Below are 21591 nucleotides of genomic sequence, written 5' to 3'. Positions count from 1 at the left end.
TTGATACCATTTCTGAGCCAAACCTGTGAGTGTTGACAGAAACACTCAGCACAACACGAAGTCGTTGACATCTTGAACCTACATGATTGTCCTAAAGATCGCTAAGTGACTTATGGGATCTGTTGTTCCATCATATTTGTCAATCTAGGCAGCTTGAACTTAGTTGGGAATGTTTCTGCTAAAATTCCTTTTGAAAGAGGTGAGGTACCATCTAGGTCAAAATCCTTATTTTGCTCCTTCCAGTATCTTTGAACAGCTTGTACTAGCTTCCAGTCGACATCTTTCGGAGCATCGTCTGATTCATCTTCTTCAAACTTGGCCTTCCCTTTTGACCGCCTCTTGATCTCTTTGATCCAAGTCATCGGGGGTGTTAATGGAGGCTTTTTCCCTATCCCTGGGAGCCATGACTGATGCCTCCCCCTGAGCATTGCGCTGCTCGAGAGTAACCTGCAACTTTTTAATATATTGGATCATTTGCTCGTTGTTTATATTCTTGAGATCTACTTCATTGACAATTGAGGGCGTATTTTTTCCACTAGCAGAGGGTGGAAGAAATGTTAGCGGCCTCATTGTAGCAATCTTAGTAGCAGCTCGTAAACTAGCAGTCATTTCGAGAAAAGGAATAAGAGACCGGATTTAATCCAAATGAATCAAATGATGCAATCAAAAAATAGAACTGTGCTACGATTGGTTAAATCTGCAAGAAAGAGAAAGTGAGATGGTTGGCGCCTACAGCAGCCACTCTGAAGTCCAAGTTAGTAAACTAAAGAATATGGTGAGTATAAAAAATTACTTAGAACTTAAGTGTAGATGTGTAAAAATTGTGTACCTTTGTCTCTGTAATCGTTAACTTTTATATTGTAAAATGATAAGAGTTAAATATAACATTTTCTTATAATCTGGCAATGGTGTGGCCGACTATTTGATAAGAAATCTTGTCGGTTTAACTGGTTGGTGATCCCATAATTACAAGCATAACATGAGTCTGCAAGATTGTGCCTGGTAATGGTAACTTTATGTGAAGGCTCGACCTCTTCAAGGGAGGGCAAGTCTTGATAAAGAATCAGGTGTAACGGTGTCCAGGTCTTCTTTTCTTTGAGCGAGACCGCGCATTCGCTTATCAGATTGGTTATTGTGTAACATCAGAAATTATAGGAAGTCAATAGTTATGTTTTAAAATTATAAATACTAATGAGAAATAAGTGTATTTTAGTCATTTCATATTTAAGAGCATTTATGTAGAAAAAAATTACTAAATACTCCCTTGTCCTATAATTTTGTCAAACTTTACTTTTTCACATATATTAAAAAAATTATTAATATTTTAATTATATCCATCTTAAATATATTAACTTTTATTAAATATTAAGAGATATTTTAAATATTTACTTAGAAAATAACATTATAAAGAGATATATTTTGAAAATATGATAAAAATAAATAGAATTATAATAATTAATTTATATATTATAATAATTTAAAAATGAAACGTGGATAATAATTTTGAGAAAATAAAAAAAAATAAAAATTATGAGATGGAAGGAGTAATTAACAATTTAAAATTAAAGAAACCAAATAATTAACAATTTTAAAAAATGTGGGGAGTATTTACTTTATCTGTTAAATATAATTAAATAGTTAATTTTCTTAAAAATAAGGCATAAGCAATATTTTAGCTCCTAAACACTAGGTCAATATTAAAATTAAAATGAACTCTTAAACTTTTTTTAGACAAATAAACCCTTGAAATATTTTAAATACAATATTTAAAGCCTAATTAAGAGAATAAATAATGGTATTATTATTAGGTATATAAACCCATTAAAAGAAGTAATGGGTTGCTATCTCACCTCAAAAAGACATCATATCAATTGGCACGAAAGGCTTTTTCTTCACTGTAATGCTTTTAGAGAGAGATTTAAAAGTGTCAAGCTTCACCCATCGTCAATGAGTGCAATCAATCCAATATGCTAACCCATATCTGTTGGTACTTAAGCGATGAAAAATGGGAGTGCAAGTGGCTACAAAACTAGAGAAAATAAAGAAATATTTGTGCGATTTTAACTCTCAATTATCAATAATTTTAAACTCCCATTGCTGAAGCCTAACAATGATTACTCCTCTTACCTAATTTCTATTTTGCGACTATTAAATTTCGATAGTGGACATTTTTTTATAAACATACTACAATAATGATTAAACAAATTTATTTATTTTTTTTAAATTTTAAATATAACATTTAAAATATTTTAAAAATTATTTGTATGTAAAAGTAGTTTAATAGTTCATTTAGCTAAAATATATATATATATTTTTAAAATGAAAATAAAAATTGAAAGAGTAAAATATAAAATTTTTTAAATTTATTAAAATATATTTTACTATTGAATTAAATTAAACCTGTGAGTACAAAATATGTCTCCTCTTTAAAATAACAAATGGATTTAAATGCAAATTTTTTTTAAATATTTAAAAATTCTCTTTTTTTTTTTTTAAATTGTGAAAAATAGAAGCGTAGTTTTGAGAACCGAGTCTGAGATGCGCGGGCGGGTACCCAAAAACCCTAACCAAAGCCGCGCTTTCTACCACCGCATGCGTATAAATATACCAGCTTCGAACCTCAGCGCCTCATTTTACTCCATTCTCCTCTCCGAAAACCCTAGCAAACAGTGTTTTTTCTAAAACTAGGGCGTCTTTGAAGCCCTGCAGTTCCTTTCCTTTTCTCCTCTCTCCAATCTATAATTTAATTTACGCTTCTTGTCAATTATGGGCAAGTCTAGCAAGAAATCAACAGCCAAAGTACTATACTCTTTTATTTTATTTTTCTTGTTTCTGGACGCTTGATCTTGGTGTTCTGCTTATATGGTTGTAGTTTGATTTTCCTGTGTTTTAGGTTGATGCAGCTCCCCCTGTAACCAATGATAGGAAGTCTACAAAGAAAGGTGCAGTCGTAATTTTTCTTAACATTTCAATGTCGTTGGCGTTTTACTTGATTTTTGTTTTTTTGTTTTTCTATTATGTTTAGCCTTTTAGTCTTGATTTGTATGATTTGTATGTGTTTATTAGTGTGCTTATTGATTTCTGAATTTAGAGAGAAGACAACGGCTTTAGAGTCCTTGTTTTAAAATTTTCGATGTTCATATTATGGTTAATCATATGTATCCATATGATTAGGAATCTTTTGTACGAAAATTTTCCATTTCATAGTTCTGTTTTGGGGCTTGAAGGTTTTCACGAACATACATGCAAGTTTGCAGCTCAAATTTGTGTGGGGAAAAATGAGAAAAGAAAATTAATACAAAAAATGGAGCTAACTTCAATGTTATGCCTCCATGACTGCTCTGCATTTGCGTTGCTCCTATCATGTTATGTGATGGATTCCATATTTTTTTCCCGGGACACCATTGTCTTATTGTTTTCTTGGATTTTGGAATTTTGACTTGTAGGTAAGAGAGAAGCTGAAGAAGCTGTAGAGAAACTTGTGAGTGCAAAGAAACAGAAGATAGATGAGGGGGCAAAAAAGGCTGTTAAGAAAGAAAAGATTGAAGTGAAGACTCAGAAAAAGAAGAAAGAGGAATCCAGTAGTTCTGATGACTCTTCTTCTGAGGAAGAGCAGAAGGTAATTACAATTTATTTGACTAGTATTATTTTAATGATTTGATATCTTACTCTACACGTGTTTCAATTCTCTATTGAATCACATGTTCTTGAAACTTTTTTTTCTTTTTTTTGGGTCGGGAAATTTGTGAATTACATTGTAATTATCAGAATTCTTTAGTTGCTTATGTTGTCTAGCTTGATTTTGTCTTATAAAATAATTGTTGCAGGCCAAAGTTGTAACCAAGAAGATACAGAAGTCTGCAAAACCACCTATCAAAGAATCTAGTAGTGAGGAGTCCTCTTCAGATGAGGTGAGCATTGTGTACATTCCAATTGATTTGCATCTTTTTGTTCCCCCTTTTTAAAGGAAAATAACTAATTCGACTTGATTTGACATAGGAGGCCCCTCCTAAAGCTGCTGTTCCTTTGAAGAAGCAGCTAACAGCTGATAGAAATGGCTCTGTTGGTGCTGCTGCTACTAAAGCCAAGGAGGAGAGTAGTTCAGATTCTTCAGATGATGAATCTGATGAGGAAGAGGTGAAAATGCGTGGCACTTAGTAAAATGATTAGGAACAAATTGGTTTATTTGTGAGACATGCTTGCTTGTCTTTTACTATTATTATCATTATTGGCAATTATGTTTTGCAATTTTATTATGTCATTTTAAATCAGGTTAAAGTTGCAGTCAAGAAGGGTGTAAAGGCCACAAAACCACCTGTTGAAGAATCTAGCAGTGACAGTGAGGATGATTCATCTTCAGATGAGGTAACATCAAATCCAGATCCTATTTACTTTTTCATCTCTATCTCTGTGCCTCCCCCTCTCGTTGATTTTCTTTTTCTTTAATTTTTTGCTTAGGAGCCTCATGCCAAAGCTGCTATTCCTCCAAAGAAGCAGCAACTAGATGCCAAAAATGGGTCAGTTGGTGGTCCTAAAAAAGGCAAAGCAGGTAGTAGTTCAGAATCTTCAGATGATGAATCTGATGAGAATGAGGTAAATTTTACTGGCATCTTGCCAATTTCTCAACAATTTTATTGTCCATATAGCTTGCTGTTTCTTTGTGATGATGAGGATATTGGTAGATTACAATCGTTCGACATATGATTTCATTCATATTATTGAACATTTACAAATTGTTTTTGAAATGCAGAAAGATTCCTCGGCAGTTGCCCAAGTGAAGAAGTTGACAGAAACTGGTGCTAAAAAGGCATCTCCTTCAAGCTCTGAGTTGGACTCTGATAGCTCCTCAGATGAGGTAGCTGGGAATGCTGCCTTTTTTTTTTTCCCTTTTTTTTTGTTCATTATAAAAATTGGAGCTGAAACCAAATATTTTCAAGTTGTTGCTCTTTCCATCCTCCTTTCTGAAACAAATTGTATTGGATAACCCATTGACCATTGACCATCTCTAAGCATTTATTTATATAGGAGTTACCTACTAAGGCTTCAGCTCCCAAGATTGTTTCCCAGGGGGCAACCAGAAAAAAGGCTGAATCAAGTAGTACCTCTGATGCAAGTGACAGTTCTGAGGAGAGTGATTCTGATGAAGAAAAGGTATTGTTATAACGTGTTTATGCTGTTTGAAAAATGGATACATTGCAAATTAAAAATTTAATTCAAAAATTTTTTTATCAAGGAATTTGAATGTACTCTATAGTAGCATCAGTATGTCTATCAAGTTGTAACTAGTGAACTGAATTGCTCCCCATACTGTGTTTTCCTAACATGCTCATGCAAAGGGCCCTGCTTCTAAGAAGGTTGCACTACAAGCTGCAAATAACAAAGCTCAATCAAGTGGTGATTCTGATGATAGTGATTCAGATGAATCCTCTGACGAGGATAAGGTTCATTCTTACTTGTTGATTTATTTTTTCTGTGTCTGGTGTATCATAATGAGTTTTGAATTTCTTTTCCATTCAGGTGTCTTTAAATTCTAGTATTTTTCGATTTTGCTAACCCCTTCTGCTTTCTGCATATTTACATCATGGTATTTTTTATTTGCATCTGCAGGCTCCTGCTGCTGTTGGTTCAAAAAGGCCATCTTCTGTGGCTCAAACAAAGGAATCAAAAAAGGTTAATATTTCCCCTCACTCTGTTTTCCATCTGTAATATAAGATCTGCATGCATTTGTTTCCATCTTCGGGTTGCCTTTTCTTTGCTTGCTTACTTTCGATGGATAAATGGCATGGTTTAACATTTCAGGGTTTTATTTCTACAAGACTGGATATATTATTTTTTATTATTTTGCATGTATTGTGTTTGAGGCATGTCTTCCATAATGCTCTTGTAGACTGTTATCTTTTTGAATGCTAATGCTACATTGTACTTGCTACAAAGTCACTGAATGACGCTCAAAAGCTGTAGTTATAATTTTATTTTGGACATTTTCTTGTTAGATTGAACATATCATGTGAAGATCATAACATGTGGATGTAAGCATGTGATCTACATTTTATCTTGGGAGTGACTAGACTCAGAACTTCTTGGTAAACATTATTACATCACTATGGGACAAACCACTCGTTAGAATGATTATTATATTTGTCTGGTGGAATAATACATGTTACTTAAGTAGTTCTTTGAATAATTAGGTGGGATGAACATCATACGCTTATATGTGAGAGGTGTTCCAGAGTTTTTGGATTTTTTGATTTGCAAATTCTCAGACATTTTTTATTTTCAATTGGCATTTGATGCAAAGTTTTGATTTTGGAATAGGAAGTCCTATTGAGAATTTTGCTTATTGTGATGTGTTTTGTGGAGATGAATTGACTAAGAATAAAAATGTGAAAGTGCATTGGTCTAAAATCATGATGTCTTACTATCATTTTCTTTGTTGCTATCAAGTAACATTTGCACAACTTTCTGCTGTAGGTGAAGCTAACTACTCAAAAGGGAAACAGCAGTTCAGAAGAGAGCTCCAGTGATAGTTCAGATGATGAAGAGAGTGAGGATGAAAAACCCACCAAAACCCCAAGGAAAAATGTAAAATTACCTCTTCCATTTTATTATAAGGGTGCTATCTTTGCCTTTTGCCTATATGAGTATTTAGGAACTTCCATATAGTTGTCTACAAGCCATTCGACTTTTGGCATGGATCATATTAATGCCTGAGTGTAACACTAGTTTTGTATGAAAACAGAGCACTGATGTGGAAATGGTAGATGCTGCAACTCCACATACAACCACAAAGAAAGCTGATTTGCAATCTGCTAAGAAAGCTGTAATTCACCATTCTGCCTTTGTTTGTGACACTAGCATTTTACATGTGGACCACTTGTGAACAGCAATGTTTTTACCCTTTTTTGTAGCCCAATACTCCAGTTACTCCTGAGGTTCAGTCTACAGGATCAAAGACCTTATTTGTTGGCAACCTACCTTTTGAAGTTGAACGATCTGATGTGTATGTCTCCTGCCATTTCAGCTCTCTAAGTTGTTAATTTGCTTCTCACAATTTTCTTCCTGCAGGGAAGGTTTCTTTGAAGGTGTTGGTGAAATTGTTGATATACGCTTTGGTATGGACAAAGATCAGAGGTTTAAGGGCTTTGGACATGTTGAGTTTGCCACAGCTGAAGTAGCACAGGAGGTTGGTCCTTGTTGAGTACTTGCATTGGGCCTCTACAATAGCTTGTATTTATATATCTCAGTTCTGATTATGTTTGCAGATATGGTAATCATTTTGAATTACTTTTATTTTTCCCTTTTTTAGGCTCTTAAATTGAATGGTCAAAGCTTAAATGGCCGGCAAGTTAGACTTGATTTGGCACGTGAGAGAGGTGAAAGGGCCTCATATACACCGTATAGCGGGTACATCTTTGGACCAGCTGATTTAGAATGCTCAAATTGAATGAATTTATTATAACCTCACTTGTGACTGTTACCCTCTGCAGCGGCAGGGAGGATAGTTCATTTCAGAAGGGAGGGAGAGGGCAGGCTCAGAAAATATTTGTCAGGGGGTTTGATACATCTCTTGGTGAGGATGAGGTAATTCTTTGCCACTTTCTAACTGTTGCTTTAATGGTTTTGGTTTCCTTCAATGTTCATATGTGCATTGGATTCAAATCTAACAGATTAGGAGTTCCCTTGAGGAGCATTTTGGAAATTGTGGAGAGATTACTAGGATATCAATCCCAACAAATTATGAGACTGGCGCAATCAAGGGGTTAGTATTTTTCTATTATTTTATTGGATCTGCTATCTTCTAGTCTCAGACGAACATTTGCTTGTATAATTTTTCTCCATACTTTATATCTGCCTATAATTTTGATTCATGTTCTGGTGACAATTTGGAATTCATATACATGGTATCTGTGGGATAGTTTAAGTGTACTTGTATAGTTAACATATAAGTTAAAGTGTAAATTGCCTTTTAGAAGTCAGAACTTTGGCCTCTGTGATGTGGAACCTGCACCTTGGTTCCTAATTTTTATTATATTGCAGGATGGCTTACTTGGAATTCAAAGATGCTGATGGTTTCAACAAAGCGTTAGAGCTTAGTGGCAGTCATCTTGGTGATCAGTACTTGACAGTTGAAGAGGCAAAACCAAGGAGTGATAATCGTGATGGCTGGGGTAGTGGCAGAGGTGGAGGCCGAAGCAGTGGAGGGAGAAGAGGTGGTAGAGACAGTGGTGGCCGTTTCGGTGGTAGAGATGGTGGTGGCCGTTTCGGTGGTAGAGGTGGTGGTCGTGGCAGAGGACGTGGAGCACCCAATAAACCTAGTGTTACGGCAGCTGCCACAGGTAATTGTTGTGGATGTTCCTGGCTTTTCAAGTAAATTGATGGGATTAGATGTTGCTGTACTAAATTGCTATTAATTTCTATTTAATTTTATGCAGGGAAGAAGACGACGTTTAATGATGATGATTGAAGGCAGAGAACATTTTTAAGTACGTTTGGCATATTTGAAGTATCAAATTTTGTTAGTTCTCAATCACCCGAAGATTTTATTGGTCTTGTCAGACTAGTATTTTTAATGCCCTTGTTTGTAAGGGCCATATGACTTCTGCTTAAAATGGGTACGATGGTAATGGTTTGTAATCGCAATGATTATTTCCTATGTATTTTAAAATTGCCATTTTGGATTGCTGATATATTAGACTGCTCCCCTTAATGAAATCTGAAGGCTTACCTAGTACTGTCCATTCCATTCCGAATTGGCGTGAATCCTATTCTGTTGATTCAGTGTCCATTATATGGTCAGAATTCAGTTTGCCAATGTGACAAATCCTACTGCAAGTCAGAAGGGAAGTCGCGTTCGAATTTTAGGCAATAAAACACCTGGTACATGATTGCATGCCATGGTACCATGAAAAGTGGTTTTTCTATTTTGTTAACCGACAATGGCCATTTTGCGAGTAAGATTAAAATTTAAATGAGGCATACTTGATTATGGTCGAGCAATGAATTGATTTTGGTTTTTTATTTATTTTGATTTGCTTTAATTTTTAATTTTGTTTTTTTATTTATTTTAATTTGCTTTAATTTTTAATTTTAAAAATTTTAATTAATTTAATTTAATTTTGATGTGAAAAAAAAAGAAAAAATTGATTAATGATAATATTATATTATTTTTAATGATATAGATGGATTAGATTATATTAAAATTAAAATATAAATTAAATCAAATTGAATCGAATTGAATTAGATTGTTTTAATTCGATTTAATTTTTGATAAAATTAATTTGATTTAATTTTTATAAATATTAAAATTTTAATTTTTAATTTATTAAATTTTATTTAATTTTGAACTGATCTAATTGGATATTCACTCTTAAGAAACACTTAATATTAAAATTTATAAAAATATTTTTATTATGAATAAATAAGTTATAGAGTAAAAGTTTAAACTTTCAAAAAAATGAAAAACTATGATTTAATTGCTTTAAGACAAATATTACCCGAGTGTACTATTTAGAATATTTAAATTGCAATTTAAGTTAAATTAACATGCTTTAATCATAAAATTTGAAATAATATGGTAAAATTTCCCTTTATAAAATAATTATCCAGCCTAGAGAAAGACATAATTTGTATAATAGATTTAAACTTTCACTCTTTCGATTAAAAATAATTAAAAATAAATAAAACTAATTTGTTGACGTTTCAATTATAATTATGAATAAAACTTAAAACTAAAAATAATAATAAAGCAGACTAAGTTAATTTGCGAAATGACAACTCCTGCATGATTAATAAATCCTTTCTCTCAAATAATTGGATTTTACCCACATAAATTACAAATATTTATTTTGGCCTTTTATAAGATTCGAATATTCCAACATTCCCGATTTGAATTATTTAATTATTAATTTCTTTGATAACAGAAATATTAAATTTTATTTTCATTACTATAAAAACATTTATCATTATAAACGTTTTTTCCCAAGTGTTTGTGTATTATAAAATATTATTATTTTAAATTTTTTAATTAAAGTTTAAATTAGTTTTTAAATATACCTATGGAAAATTAATTAATTTCATATATAAATATATCAAATTAATTTCACTAGAATTCGATTTAAATAAAAAAATTCCGTCAAATTAATTTAATTTAATAATTTAATTATATTTATATAATAAATCGATTTAATTTTTTAAAATTTTCAATTTAATCGATTCAGTTTTAAAAATTAAAATCTCAATAAAATTAAATTGAACCGTATAAATATATTTAAAGTTGTAATTAAATTTAATTTTTATTGTATTGTGATGGTTAACTAATATGTAAGAGGTTTTAGGGATGGAATTTGAGTATTCTCAGATGTTATTTTTATTTTTCGTATTTAAATCTAACCGTCCACTCTTAATAAATTTTAGCCATTAATTTTATGTGTATATTCATTTTTTAAAAGAAAAATCCTAATTGTTTTTTTTTTTTTTTTTTTTTTTTTTTTTCTGTCGCCTCTCCTTATTTAATCCTCCATCTCCTCATTTGAAAATAACTAATAATCTCCAACATTGCATTAGCGACATAGCTTTAGGCCGCCTCCCAGCATTGCAACGGCCTCCAACTTCATCGGTGTTGCAGTTCCAATGTCGTCGGCATTACAACCCTAGCACCGTCCGCGTGAGGCCTTCAGTGTTGTTAATATCGCGGCTCCAACATTTTCCAATATTGCAACTCCAACATGGCAGTATCGCGTCACAAAAACAACGTTGTAGTTGCAATTGAAAGATTTTGGTATCGTTGTTTATATTTTTTTATTTATAAAATAGATTTATAATACAAGTATTGTATTGATTTATATTTTTATAGTGTAAATCTTCTTTCTTTCCATTTAGATTGGTGTTCGATACGGAGAAACTTGTTTGTTTGGCTTGAAAATAATTGAAAAAATTTATAGGGAAGGAAGAAATTTTCAGAATAAAAAATAAAATCAATTTTAAATTGAAAAAAATAATTTTATTTCATTTGATTTTTTTAATTATATTTGATTTTTATATTTTTAAAATTTTAATTTTTAATTTTTCAATTTAATTCAATTTTTAACCCAATTTATCGATTCCTCCTAACAATGCTATATCATTAGTTATGAAAAATGATTAATTTTATAATTATACCATTGAACCATGGGCAAAGACTAAAACATACATTAATTTCTGTCTTTGTAATTTAAAAAACTAAATTAATCTTTAATATAAAAATATAATTAAATCATTATCATTCTGTTATTTTATATTATTTAATTTTAATAAAAATAAAATTTATTAATAAATTTATATATATATAAATCATAATAAATATCTTATAGAAAATACCTCTTTTCAAAAATTAAAGTCATATTCTTAAAATGATTTATTTTTTTATAAAAAAATATTTTGTATTAATTAAATTTATTAAGTATAAATATCAAAAAATATAAAAAAATATTTTCTCAAAAAATATTCTTTATAAAACAAAGAGAGCCTTACTCTTTATAACCAACATAATCTGAATTGAAAAAAAAAAAAAAAAAAAAGAGAGTAAAGAATATGCCATCCATGATGATTAAAGATCAAAGCTTATGAATTTCTTGAAAGAAGGATTGATCAATAGTGCTGTTTCTAGCCATTTCCTTCAGCTTTAATGAATTGGCTTCTGTTATCTTTATCAGCAAGCAATTTCTCTAGCTTTGTTTTGTTTTCATGGAAGCAAGCCAATCAATGACCTACCTGCAGCAATGCTGCCATTTTTTTCCTTTTAAAAAATAATTAGAATTAATAAATAGTTCTGTTTTGTTGTTGTTAAAGGCAAGTTCAGCTTTATTCTGTTTAACAGAAATATATAAAATACATTTTTTTTTTCTTCTGCTGCAACTAAAAAATAAAATGAATGCTTAATGGCGTCTAAAACCTAGACCCAATTTATCGTTGTTTAAAAAAGGAAGTACTTTCCACGGTGGTGAATCCCAAATTGTTAATTCTTGAATTTCCAAGCCATGACTTTGCTTCGCAAGAGAATCTGCACTGAAATTTCTCTCCCGGTAGACGTGAGACAAACTACAACACCAATCCAAGCTCAAAAGTGTTCTGCAATCTTGGATGAGATGACCTAAGGGATGAGCAGAAATATCTTTCTCATTAATCAATCTAACAGCTTGTAAAGAATCTGATTCAACAATGACTCTTCTAAATCCCATAGACCAAGCCAATTGAAGTCCAATTGAAATTCCAATTATCTCAGCATTTAAAATGGACATTTCACCAATATTCAAACCAAACCCAGACAACCAATTTGCTGAAGCATCTCTTAAAAGTCCACCAATGCTTGCAGGACCAGGATTTCCCAAACAACTCCCGTCTACATTCAACTTTACCCATCCCTGTGGGGGAGGTTGCCAGGCATACTCATGCTCTACCTTTGGAATGCCGAAGCTAACAGATGGGTTAAAGAAATGAGACCCACATAGCAGCTGATATTCTTCGCACCCACATGTTTCAAATACTCCTTCCTCCGACAGTTTGAAATTTTCACCTTCATTAAACATTAAGAAGGTATCAACTCCAGCCATGTTTATTGCTGGTGCTGCAATCATCTCGTCTGCTTAAGATTGAAAACTAATCTCAGTTTGGGAGGGCTGATTATGCACCATGAATTACGCTTATTTATAAGCAATGGATTCTATTCCTTTGCCCTGTAGGGAAAGGAATCCAAGTGGGCTTCGGTTTTCCCCACTCCAACTGAAAAAGTTATAATTTTATAAACTAAACACTTTTATATTTACAAACTACATTCCTAATAATAAAAATTAAAAAATAAATAAAATTATAACTTATAGAAATTAAAAAATAAAATAAAAAGTTAAAATAATTTATACACATTATTTTAACTTTTTTGAAGATATAATTAATTTTAGTTTTACGAAAATTAAAAAGTTAAAATAAAAGAATTAAAATAATTTATACACATTAGTTTTAATATTGTGACTAATTTTAATTTGGTAGAAATTTAAAAAATTGAAATAAAATTTAAAATAAGTTTTACACATTATTAAATTTTTTTTTGAGAGATGTGGCTTTAATTTTGGAGATATTAAAAATATTATTGTACCTCAAATATTTTTTATCTTCCATAATATCTAAGATTTTTCTCAATTTTTATCACATTAAACCTCCATTTATTTGTAAAATAATTTTTATTTTAGAAAATATATTTTTTTATGAAAATTACTGTTTATAAAAAAATTATTTTACATTATTTAATTTTAATTAATAAATATTGAATCAGTAAATCCACACACTTCCATCTTAAATGAGATAGAAGTTTTGATATAAAATAAATATTCATCTAGAGCATAAATTTAATTATAGTACAGTAAACGAATATAATCTTGATTATACTAAAAAAAGTGTGTAAAATATTTTATTTTTTTAAATAATAAATCATTTTTATTAAACATGATTTAATTTCTTTTAAACATAAACTATTTTTCATTGAAAATTTTATTTATTATTCTAAACATTAAAAATATAGGAAATAATTTTTATAAAATATTTAATGTAAAATATATTAAAATTAAATATTAAAAAAATCGAAGCACATCAATCAGTCAGACTAAGTTAATTGCGAGTGAAATTAATGACGAATCCAATATGATTAATAAATCATTTCTCTCAAATAATTGCAAGTTGAGGTTTTCAGTGCTCTCGTCGCCTTGGACAATTTTGTAGGGAAAATGGGTTCTCTTTTCCATGCCGTATGTTTCTTGAAAATGTTATCGGTGGACTCGTTAGCCACTCAGTCTAAAGACCATAAATATCAAAAAGTTATGTATGCCATCTTGACTCAAATCCGCCTGTCCTCATACTCTGCTTTGTGTCTCTAGTTTTTACTCGGTGGCTTTTAGCTTTGCTGGCACTAATCCTTATTTTACGGGAGAACTTCAGATCTGGTGTTTTTTTCCTTAGCCGCCTCTCTCGTTTTCTCTCTATGCAGTTAGGAAAGCGTCGATGCATTGTTATGGAAGCCAACTAAGCTTCTCAACTTGTTGTTTTGGATCTTGTTTAACAGATTATGCATTGTTGGGTAGAATCCTTTTCTATTGTGGACTGAGCTGCTAGCTGTGGCTTTATTTTTATTTTTCACTCTATTGTAATATAAGCTTTCTTGAATTATTTTGGTCCATAACTTTTTAATAAATATGATTTATTAATTCTTAAACCTCCAAGTTATGACTTTGATTTGCAAGAGAATCTATATTGAAATTTCTCTCTCTAAAAATATGAAAAAAACCAATTCAAATTCAAAAGTGTCCTATAATCTTAGATGAGCTAAAGGATGAACAGAAATATCTTTCTTATTAATCAATCTAACTTGTAAAAAATATGATTCTACAATGACTCTTCAAAATTTCATGAACTAAACCAATTGAAATCCAATTGAAATTCCAATTATATCAGCATTTAGAATGAACATTTTACCTATATTCAAATCAAACCCAGACAACCAATTTGATAAAGCATCTCATTAAGCAGGACCAGGATTTCCTAAACAACTCCCATCTACATTCAACTTTACACTTCCCAGAGAGGGAGGTTGCCCGGCATACTCATGCCCTATCTTTCGAATGCCGAAGCTAGCAGATGGGTTCAAGAAAGCTGACGTTCTCCGCATCCACATGTTTCAAATACTCCTTCCTCCGACAGTTTGAAATTTTCGCCCTCATTAAACTTTAAGAAGGTATCAATTCCAGCCATATTTATTGCTGGTGCTGCAATCATCTCGTCTGCTTAAGATTGAAAAATAATCTCACTTTGCCATGACTGATTATACACTATGACTAACGCTTATTTATAGCCAATGAATTCTAACCCTTTACCTAACTAAGGGCATGTCAGGAATCCTACTGGGCTTCGGTTTTCCCCACTCTAATATGGGTGGATTGAAAGTCATCATGAAAGCACAGCAATTATCAAAGTGCAAACATAAAAACTGAAGAATGATGATTCCTCTCAAGGTACCAAAGCACGATAAAGCATATAGTTCATTGAATTTGCCATTTGCCATGTTATTGCGGCAATCTGAATGTGGAATGCAACGATATAGACACAAATAAAATACACAGCCATACACCAAGTATTCCACACTAAACAAAATGGCATATCTAAAAGCAAAAATACATCAATTCTGCTGTTGTCAATAGACAAACATTCACCATACACATAAGACACTTATGAACAGAGCTAATGGCCTAATGCAATTCGGAGCTGGCTAAAAGTGTGTTGAACATGTTTGTAATTTCAAAAGTTTCATCTTCCGGAACTAGGTTTTAAGCACAATATCTAGGGGCGAGCAGTATTTAGTTCAAATCGAAAAAATCAACCGAATATAATTAATTTAAAAATTCAGTTCGATTTTGTAATACCCGGCTAGACCCCGGCATCGGAATTCCTACTTTCCGGCAGAATCTCAGATGTCAGAGCCTTCTAGAAGGGTAAAATAAAGGTTTTCTAAAATGTTTTTATGTGTTTTTATGGTTTTAATGAAAAAAGAAATTTAGTTTTGAAAGAAAAGACCAAGGAAGAAAAGTCCAGGTTCGACCGCCAAACATGGTGCTCTTGCGGAAGCACCTTTGGCCCCGAAAGTGGTCTGGCCAGCCACCTATAAAAGGCCCCTTATCCGAAAATGGACGATTTTTCTCTCTCTATTTTCGGGCATAGGTGAGATTTCGTCTTCCTTTGATCGATTTTATGTTTTCCTTCAAATCTTTCAAGTTTTTGACAAGTTTTCATCTTGTTTTGAAGTTTTTGAGCTAAAGATAAGAGTTTTGAAGCTTGGAGACCCTCGGAGCTCGTTCCTCCATATCTCCGAGTTTGGGATCGCATTTCCTCTTGATCTTCAAGAGGTAAGTGTCGATCCACGCATTTTATGATGTTTTAAGTAAGTTTTAAGAAGGGGTTAAGGGTTTTGATGCATGTCTAGGCTAAGGGAAAAATGTTAGGGTTTAAGTTAGTTAAATGTTAAATGTATGCTAAATGTGATGTTTGTTGGGGTATAGGTTAGTTTTATGCCCCTATCTACTTGGAAATGTGTTTATACATGTTTTAGTATAGTTTTGATACATGTTGGGTTGTTGAGGGTGGCTGGATATGCAAGGCAGAATCGGGTTCTGCCCTTTGGGAGAGCCCAGGTTCGGCCGCCGAAGCCAGTTTCGGCCGCCGAACCTGCCTGTGGAGGCAGTTTTGGCCGCCTAAGCTCGCCCCCGAAAGTTTGGACTTTCGGCTCTGGAGGGAGTTTCGACCGCCAAACCTGCCCCCGAAGGTTGTGACTTTCGGCTCTGGAAGCACCTTCAGCCGCCGAACCTTGCCCCCGAAAGTGCTTGACTTTCGGCTCTAGAGGGACCTTCGGCCGCCGGACTTGCCGCCGAAAGTCCCCTGTTCAGCCTTCCTTTGCGTGTTTTCTATGAATGTTTTATGATGTTTTAGGGAGTTTTTAGGGAGTTGTTTATAGTCATGTTAGAGTTTGTTTGGTCCCTCATTTGAGTCCACCTGTATAGGTTCGGACCCGAGGAATCGAGGAGGCCAGCAGTGTTAGCTGTTTCAGAGTCAGCCAGAGGTGAGTAGAACAGAACTACTTTTTATTTTAAAAGCAATTAAACTTTTAAGCACGTTCATGCATCACGATTGCCATATTTATAGGTTGTTGCATTAGAATTCACGAATATGATGCATTTCACAATTTGCTGTTGATGTGGATAGATATTGGATGATCCATTAGCCCTCGATATGATATGCTATGTTATGATGTGGAAGACCAGGTGTGGCCTGCACTACGCCCCTGGCACTATGTAAGAGAAAGTCCGGGTGTGGTCTGCACTACGCCCCCGGCATGATTGGATAATGTTATGATATGTATATGTAAGAGAAAGACTAGGTGTGGCCTGCACTACGCCCCTGGCACAATTGGACTATGTAGAGGGTTATTGGTGACAAATCCATCCGTAATGTGAATTGTTTGTGATGTGATGCATTTCATGATGGCATATGTTTATAAGTTGTTTTATTGTTCTGCTCACTGGGCTCTTATAGCTCACTCTTTTCCCCTAACCCCCAGGTTTACAGATTCAGGATAGACCGGGAAATCGTCAAGGGTAAAAGCTATGTATATGTAATAGATTAGTAGTGGACATGATATGTAAAATGATGTATTGTAGTGTAAGGTTTTGTACAGTGATGTAATGAGGATTAGTATTGTGCTTGGCCCTAATGTATGGTTAATCCCTTTTTGTACATGATCTTATGAAATGTTTTAATGATGAGTTATGTTGAATCAGGCTTGACATATGATATGTTACCCCTCTAGAGCATTTGATGAGGGCTCTAGTGTGGGGTTTTATGTTTACAGTTATGGTGCATGCGCAGGTCAAGCTTGGTGTATGATAAAGTTTAAAGTTTTTATGAAATGTTGATCATGTATGGGATTTTATTAGATGTACATGCTATATAATAGGCTTGCTACGGGTCCCGACGATCTTAAGTCGATTTGGATCCTAGCGCCGGTAGCGGTCCGGTTTTTGGGTCATTACAGAGTGGTATTAGAGCCCTAAGTTCATATGGTCGGACCTAGAGAGTGTCGGGCTCATAGATGTCATAGAAGGGCAAGCACGATAGGAAAAATCATGTCCACTAGGATAGGATGTAGAGTCTTATCTTATTGTTGATGTGAAATGCCATGATAATATGTATGTGCATTAATGATATGTGATATATGTGATGTGGGTTCATGTGTTTCCACATGAACCATATGATGTTAATGTTATGTGTTGTATGTTGTTTTTCAGAAGTAAGATGCGAGGCACTTGTCGATCGGCACGATTGACTAGAGTCCCACCAGAGAATGAGGGCATGGATGCCCGTCCCCCTGCTTTGCCAAGGGCAATGTCATGCAGATCAAGTAGAGAGTGAACGTCAAGGGACCCTAGAAGGTCTTTTGATGTAAGCAGGAGGGAAACAGTTCAGGGTGGAATGTCAGCTGATGTGAGGGGATCAAAGGAGGATGAGCAGAGAAGAGACGGTAGCTTGGGCATGAGTATGTCAGAAGAGGGCATGGGAGAATCTCAAGGAGGCGCTCAGGCCTCGGGGTTTGGTTATCCGCCCCAGTATCAACCCTTTCCACAGGGCCTAGGGTATCCGATGGGGGGTACATCGGATTACTCCAGCTTTAACCCATATCCCTCCTACATGCTTTACCCTCCCTTTTACCCACCATATCCCCAGTACCCTATGTATCCACTCTCACCCTTCTATCCAAATCCAGCAAACCCTAACCCAGGGAATGCTGCACCTCCTCCACCACCAGCAGAACCTGTAGCCTCTGAAATCCAAACACCTAAGCCTAGCTCATCTGTGGAGAGCAAGGTAAAGATGACAGATTACCTGAAGCTGGATGCTCCCAAGTTTAAGACTGGTAATGATCCGTTTGAGTATCTCAAAACTGTAACGACCCGGAAATCGGACCGCTACCGGCGCTAGGATCCAGATCGGCTTAAGGCCGCCGGGACCCGTAGCAAGCCTAACATACCTCTTGTATACCTGTTAAATCCCATACATGATAATACACATACATAAAAATTTTAAACTTTTTCTTTCATTCACCAAGCTTACCCTGTGCATGCACAACTCGTAATCATAAACTCCACACTGGAGCCCTCATCAAATGCTCCAATGGGGTGACATATCATACATTAAGCTTAGTTTACATAAACATCATTAAAACATTTCATTAAAAGATCATGTACCAAAAGGGGATTAACATACACTAGGGCCAAGCACAATTCTACCCTCAATACAATTGATAGAGCATATTTTAGTCCATATTATCATGATCTTACTGATGTTTATTTACACATTTTCTACCTAATTTTGTGGTTTTAATCATGTTTTGCAGATATTAGGTGTAAAGAGACAATCTGGAGAAAATGCTCTTAAAACTGCCAAAAAGTGCCAAATATGAAAAGTGCCAAAAAAGGAAAGTTTTCAAATATGGAAAGTGCTAAATAAGGAAAGTTTTCTGATAAGTAAAGTGCCAGAAAAGGAAAGCGCAATCAATAGATTCTTTGAAATTCAAATTGCAGATTCTTCTTTCTTTATTCAAAGGTGAAGCCAATTATAGAAAGTGTCAAATAAGGAAAGTTTTCAGAAAAGAAAAGTCCTCAAATAGGGGAAGTGCAGAAGCAAAAGCAAATAAGGAAAGCTCAGTCAGAAGATTATTTGAAATTCAAATCGCAGATCTTTCTTTCCTTATTTAAAGATGTGCACACACTGCACCAATCATATCTTACTATTTAGGCAGCAAGATCTCATTAAGACGCACTTGCCTCTTCTTCATTCAGCATTGAAAATTCAAACGAAGGCTCCACCTAAAAAGGAATGTATGGACAGCATATCTTCCCCTTTGAAGATCAAAATTCGTGCATCCTTCCTATTCAGAAACAATCTACGCGCTTTCCTCTTCTGAGAGCCATCTGCGCGCCACCTTCCTTTTCTACAACAACTTGGGCAACAAGTTGAGCATGGGCAACACTTTGGGCAGCCTCTTCACTAATTAGGAAGCAAGTATGACCTAGGGCAGCACTTTCAACTATAAAAAGACACATAAGGAGCCTCCACACAACCTTTAAGCCCCCCTTGGGAGGCACCTACGAAATTCACATCTCTTCTTCTACCTTTCTTCTTTTCTTTTATTTTTAATTTTGTTTCAGCCATGAGAGGCTGAAATCTTTTATTCTAGTTGAAGATTAGGTGATACTTTAGTTGTTTTATGGATTGGGAGACTTGATCAAACATTGTTAAACTTTTGGTTGTTCAATATTCATGCAATTTCATGCTTGATTTCAATATTGCTTTGTTCTTTAGATCTACGTTGATTCTTGATTGCAAAGTAATAATATGTTAGTTTGGATGATTTAAGTACGTAATTGCTTGAGTTATTCAAACATAAGAACACTTGATGTAAAAACCAAGGAAATTGTATGATCTAGCAACATCTCATGCATTTGAGTAGTTAGGATTGAATCTCTCTCTTTCTTCATGCAATTAATAATTGTTAGATGCCTAAGGTCCAAGAACGTTCCTTGGCAATTTGTTAATTAGTAATTAATTAGAGGACGTTCCCTAATTGGTTTAATCATAAGGAAAGACATGGTGGAGAGAAGCGTCTTCCATCTCTATAACTAATCTATTGAATCAATCAAAAGAAACTAAGTGTCAATGATCAATCCCAACAACTGAAGTAGATCCAATTCTTCAACTAGAACTTTCTTATTATTTATTTCTCTTTATTTTTATTATTTGCTTTATTTTTATTATTTTCAGTTTTAGATTAATTAAATCAATCTCAAACCCCCCATTTTACTGTTACTGCAATTTATTTTTATTCCGCTTTCAATTTATCTCGTTTTCAGTTTTATCTCGTTTCAGTTTATTTTGCTTTCCATTTATTTCTCTTTCAGTTTTATCTCATTATATCTCGTGTCAGTTTATTTTGCTTTCCGTTTATTTTTCTTTCAGTTTTATCTCGTTTCAGTTTATCTCGCTTTCAGTTTTCTTTCTTTTTTTTCAGTTTATTTTTGTTTCAGTTTATTTTATTGGTCTTGATAAGGAAAATAGGTAAGTTCTCAATTCCCTGTGGATTCGATCCTTTCACCACTATCTGCAGTTGTAAATTATTGATAACCAGAAAGGTTATTTTTGACTGGTTTCGACAACCGCGAGTCTGATTCAAGAATAATAAGAACAATTATTTATTTTAATGATGACCTTGCATTTAATATTTTCAATTAAAAATAAATAAAAAAACAAAAAAAAAAAAAAACTAAAGAATAATAAGAACAATTTCATAATACAAAAGTAAATCACAAATCAAGAACCATTCCATTGCAACCCAGCAAGATTTTGAACGGGTATTCCTAATCAAATAACCCAAAAACACAAATTCAAAATATTCTGATTCAAGAAGAAGCAATATTCATTGCAACCAAAGAACTATTTCAAATTCATCAAATCTAAAATAGGAAACCCACAAATTCAAATCCTGAATCATAATGCACTATAAACCAAAAATAGACCCATATTACTCTATTATCAAACAAATTAACCCATACGTCTCTGCTCTCCTTCGCATTAACCTTTGCATTGGCTCACGTGAACCCAACTATTGTTTTTGCTCCTTGTGTCTATTGTAGGTGCGTTTGCTCTTAGCTCGCGTGAACCCAGCCTCGCGTCTGCTCAACCTCGTGTGCAGCTTATCTCCATTTCCGTCATTTGTGGAGTTTAGAGGACCAAGGTTTAGTTTGATTTAGGTTAAATTTCAGTGTACCAATCTTTTGTAATTGTGACATTTTGGAGCTTTTTTTAATCAAGGGCAAAGTTATCATTTTTCTTAAAATTAACAACAATTTAATCATATATTTAACAGAAGGATTACTTAATTACATTGATTTAAAATTTAAAACTTAATTATTACATAAATTTAAATGAGAGACTAATTTAATTAATTATGTCAAACTTTAGGGACAT

At 33.4% G+C, this 21591-nt stretch overlaps 1 protein-coding gene across 1 annotated transcript; it reads left to right on the top strand.

The window, feature by feature from the left end:
* The first annotated feature begins 2627 nt into the window (after positions 1–2627).
* LOC110613742 (nucleolin 1) lies at positions 2628–8687 on the top strand. Its single transcript, XM_021755021.2, has 20 exons — positions 2628–2799; positions 2894–2942; positions 3447–3619; positions 3828–3911; positions 4000–4137; positions 4273–4365; positions 4459–4593; positions 4751–4855; positions 5026–5151; positions 5337–5441; positions 5608–5670; positions 6472–6582; positions 6740–6820; positions 6909–7000; positions 7066–7183; positions 7307–7404; positions 7488–7581; positions 7668–7759; positions 8038–8336; positions 8433–8687. The coding sequence occupies exons 1-20, from the start codon at positions 2767–2769 to the stop codon at positions 8462–8464; spliced, it is 2121 nt and encodes a 706-aa protein (XP_021610713.1). The 5' UTR covers positions 2628–2766; the 3' UTR covers positions 8465–8687.
* The last annotated feature ends 12904 nt before the right edge of the window (positions 8688–21591 follow it).

This window comes from Manihot esculenta, chromosome 4 (assembly GCF_001659605.2).
Source record: "Manihot esculenta cultivar AM560-2 chromosome 4, M.esculenta_v8, whole genome shotgun sequence".
Lineage (NCBI taxonomy): Eukaryota > Viridiplantae > Streptophyta > Magnoliopsida > Malpighiales > Euphorbiaceae > Manihot > Manihot esculenta.
Note: the sequence above shows the minus strand (reverse complement) of the source record. Positions and strands in the feature narration are given on the sequence as shown.

Excerpts from the sequence above, each read along its gene's own strand:
- LOC110613742 (XM_021755021.2), top strand. The coding sequence starts at position 2,767 with ATGGGCAAGTCTAGCAAGAAATCAACAGCCAAA. Across the intron at positions 2,800-2,893 it reads GCAAGAAATCAACAGCCAAA|GTTGATGCAGCTCCCCCTGT; the intron begins GTACTATACTCT and ends CCTGTGTTTTAG. Across the intron at positions 2,943-3,446 it reads TAGGAAGTCTACAAAGAAAG|GTAAGAGAGAAGCTGAAGAA; the intron begins GTGCAGTCGTAA and ends TTTGACTTGTAG.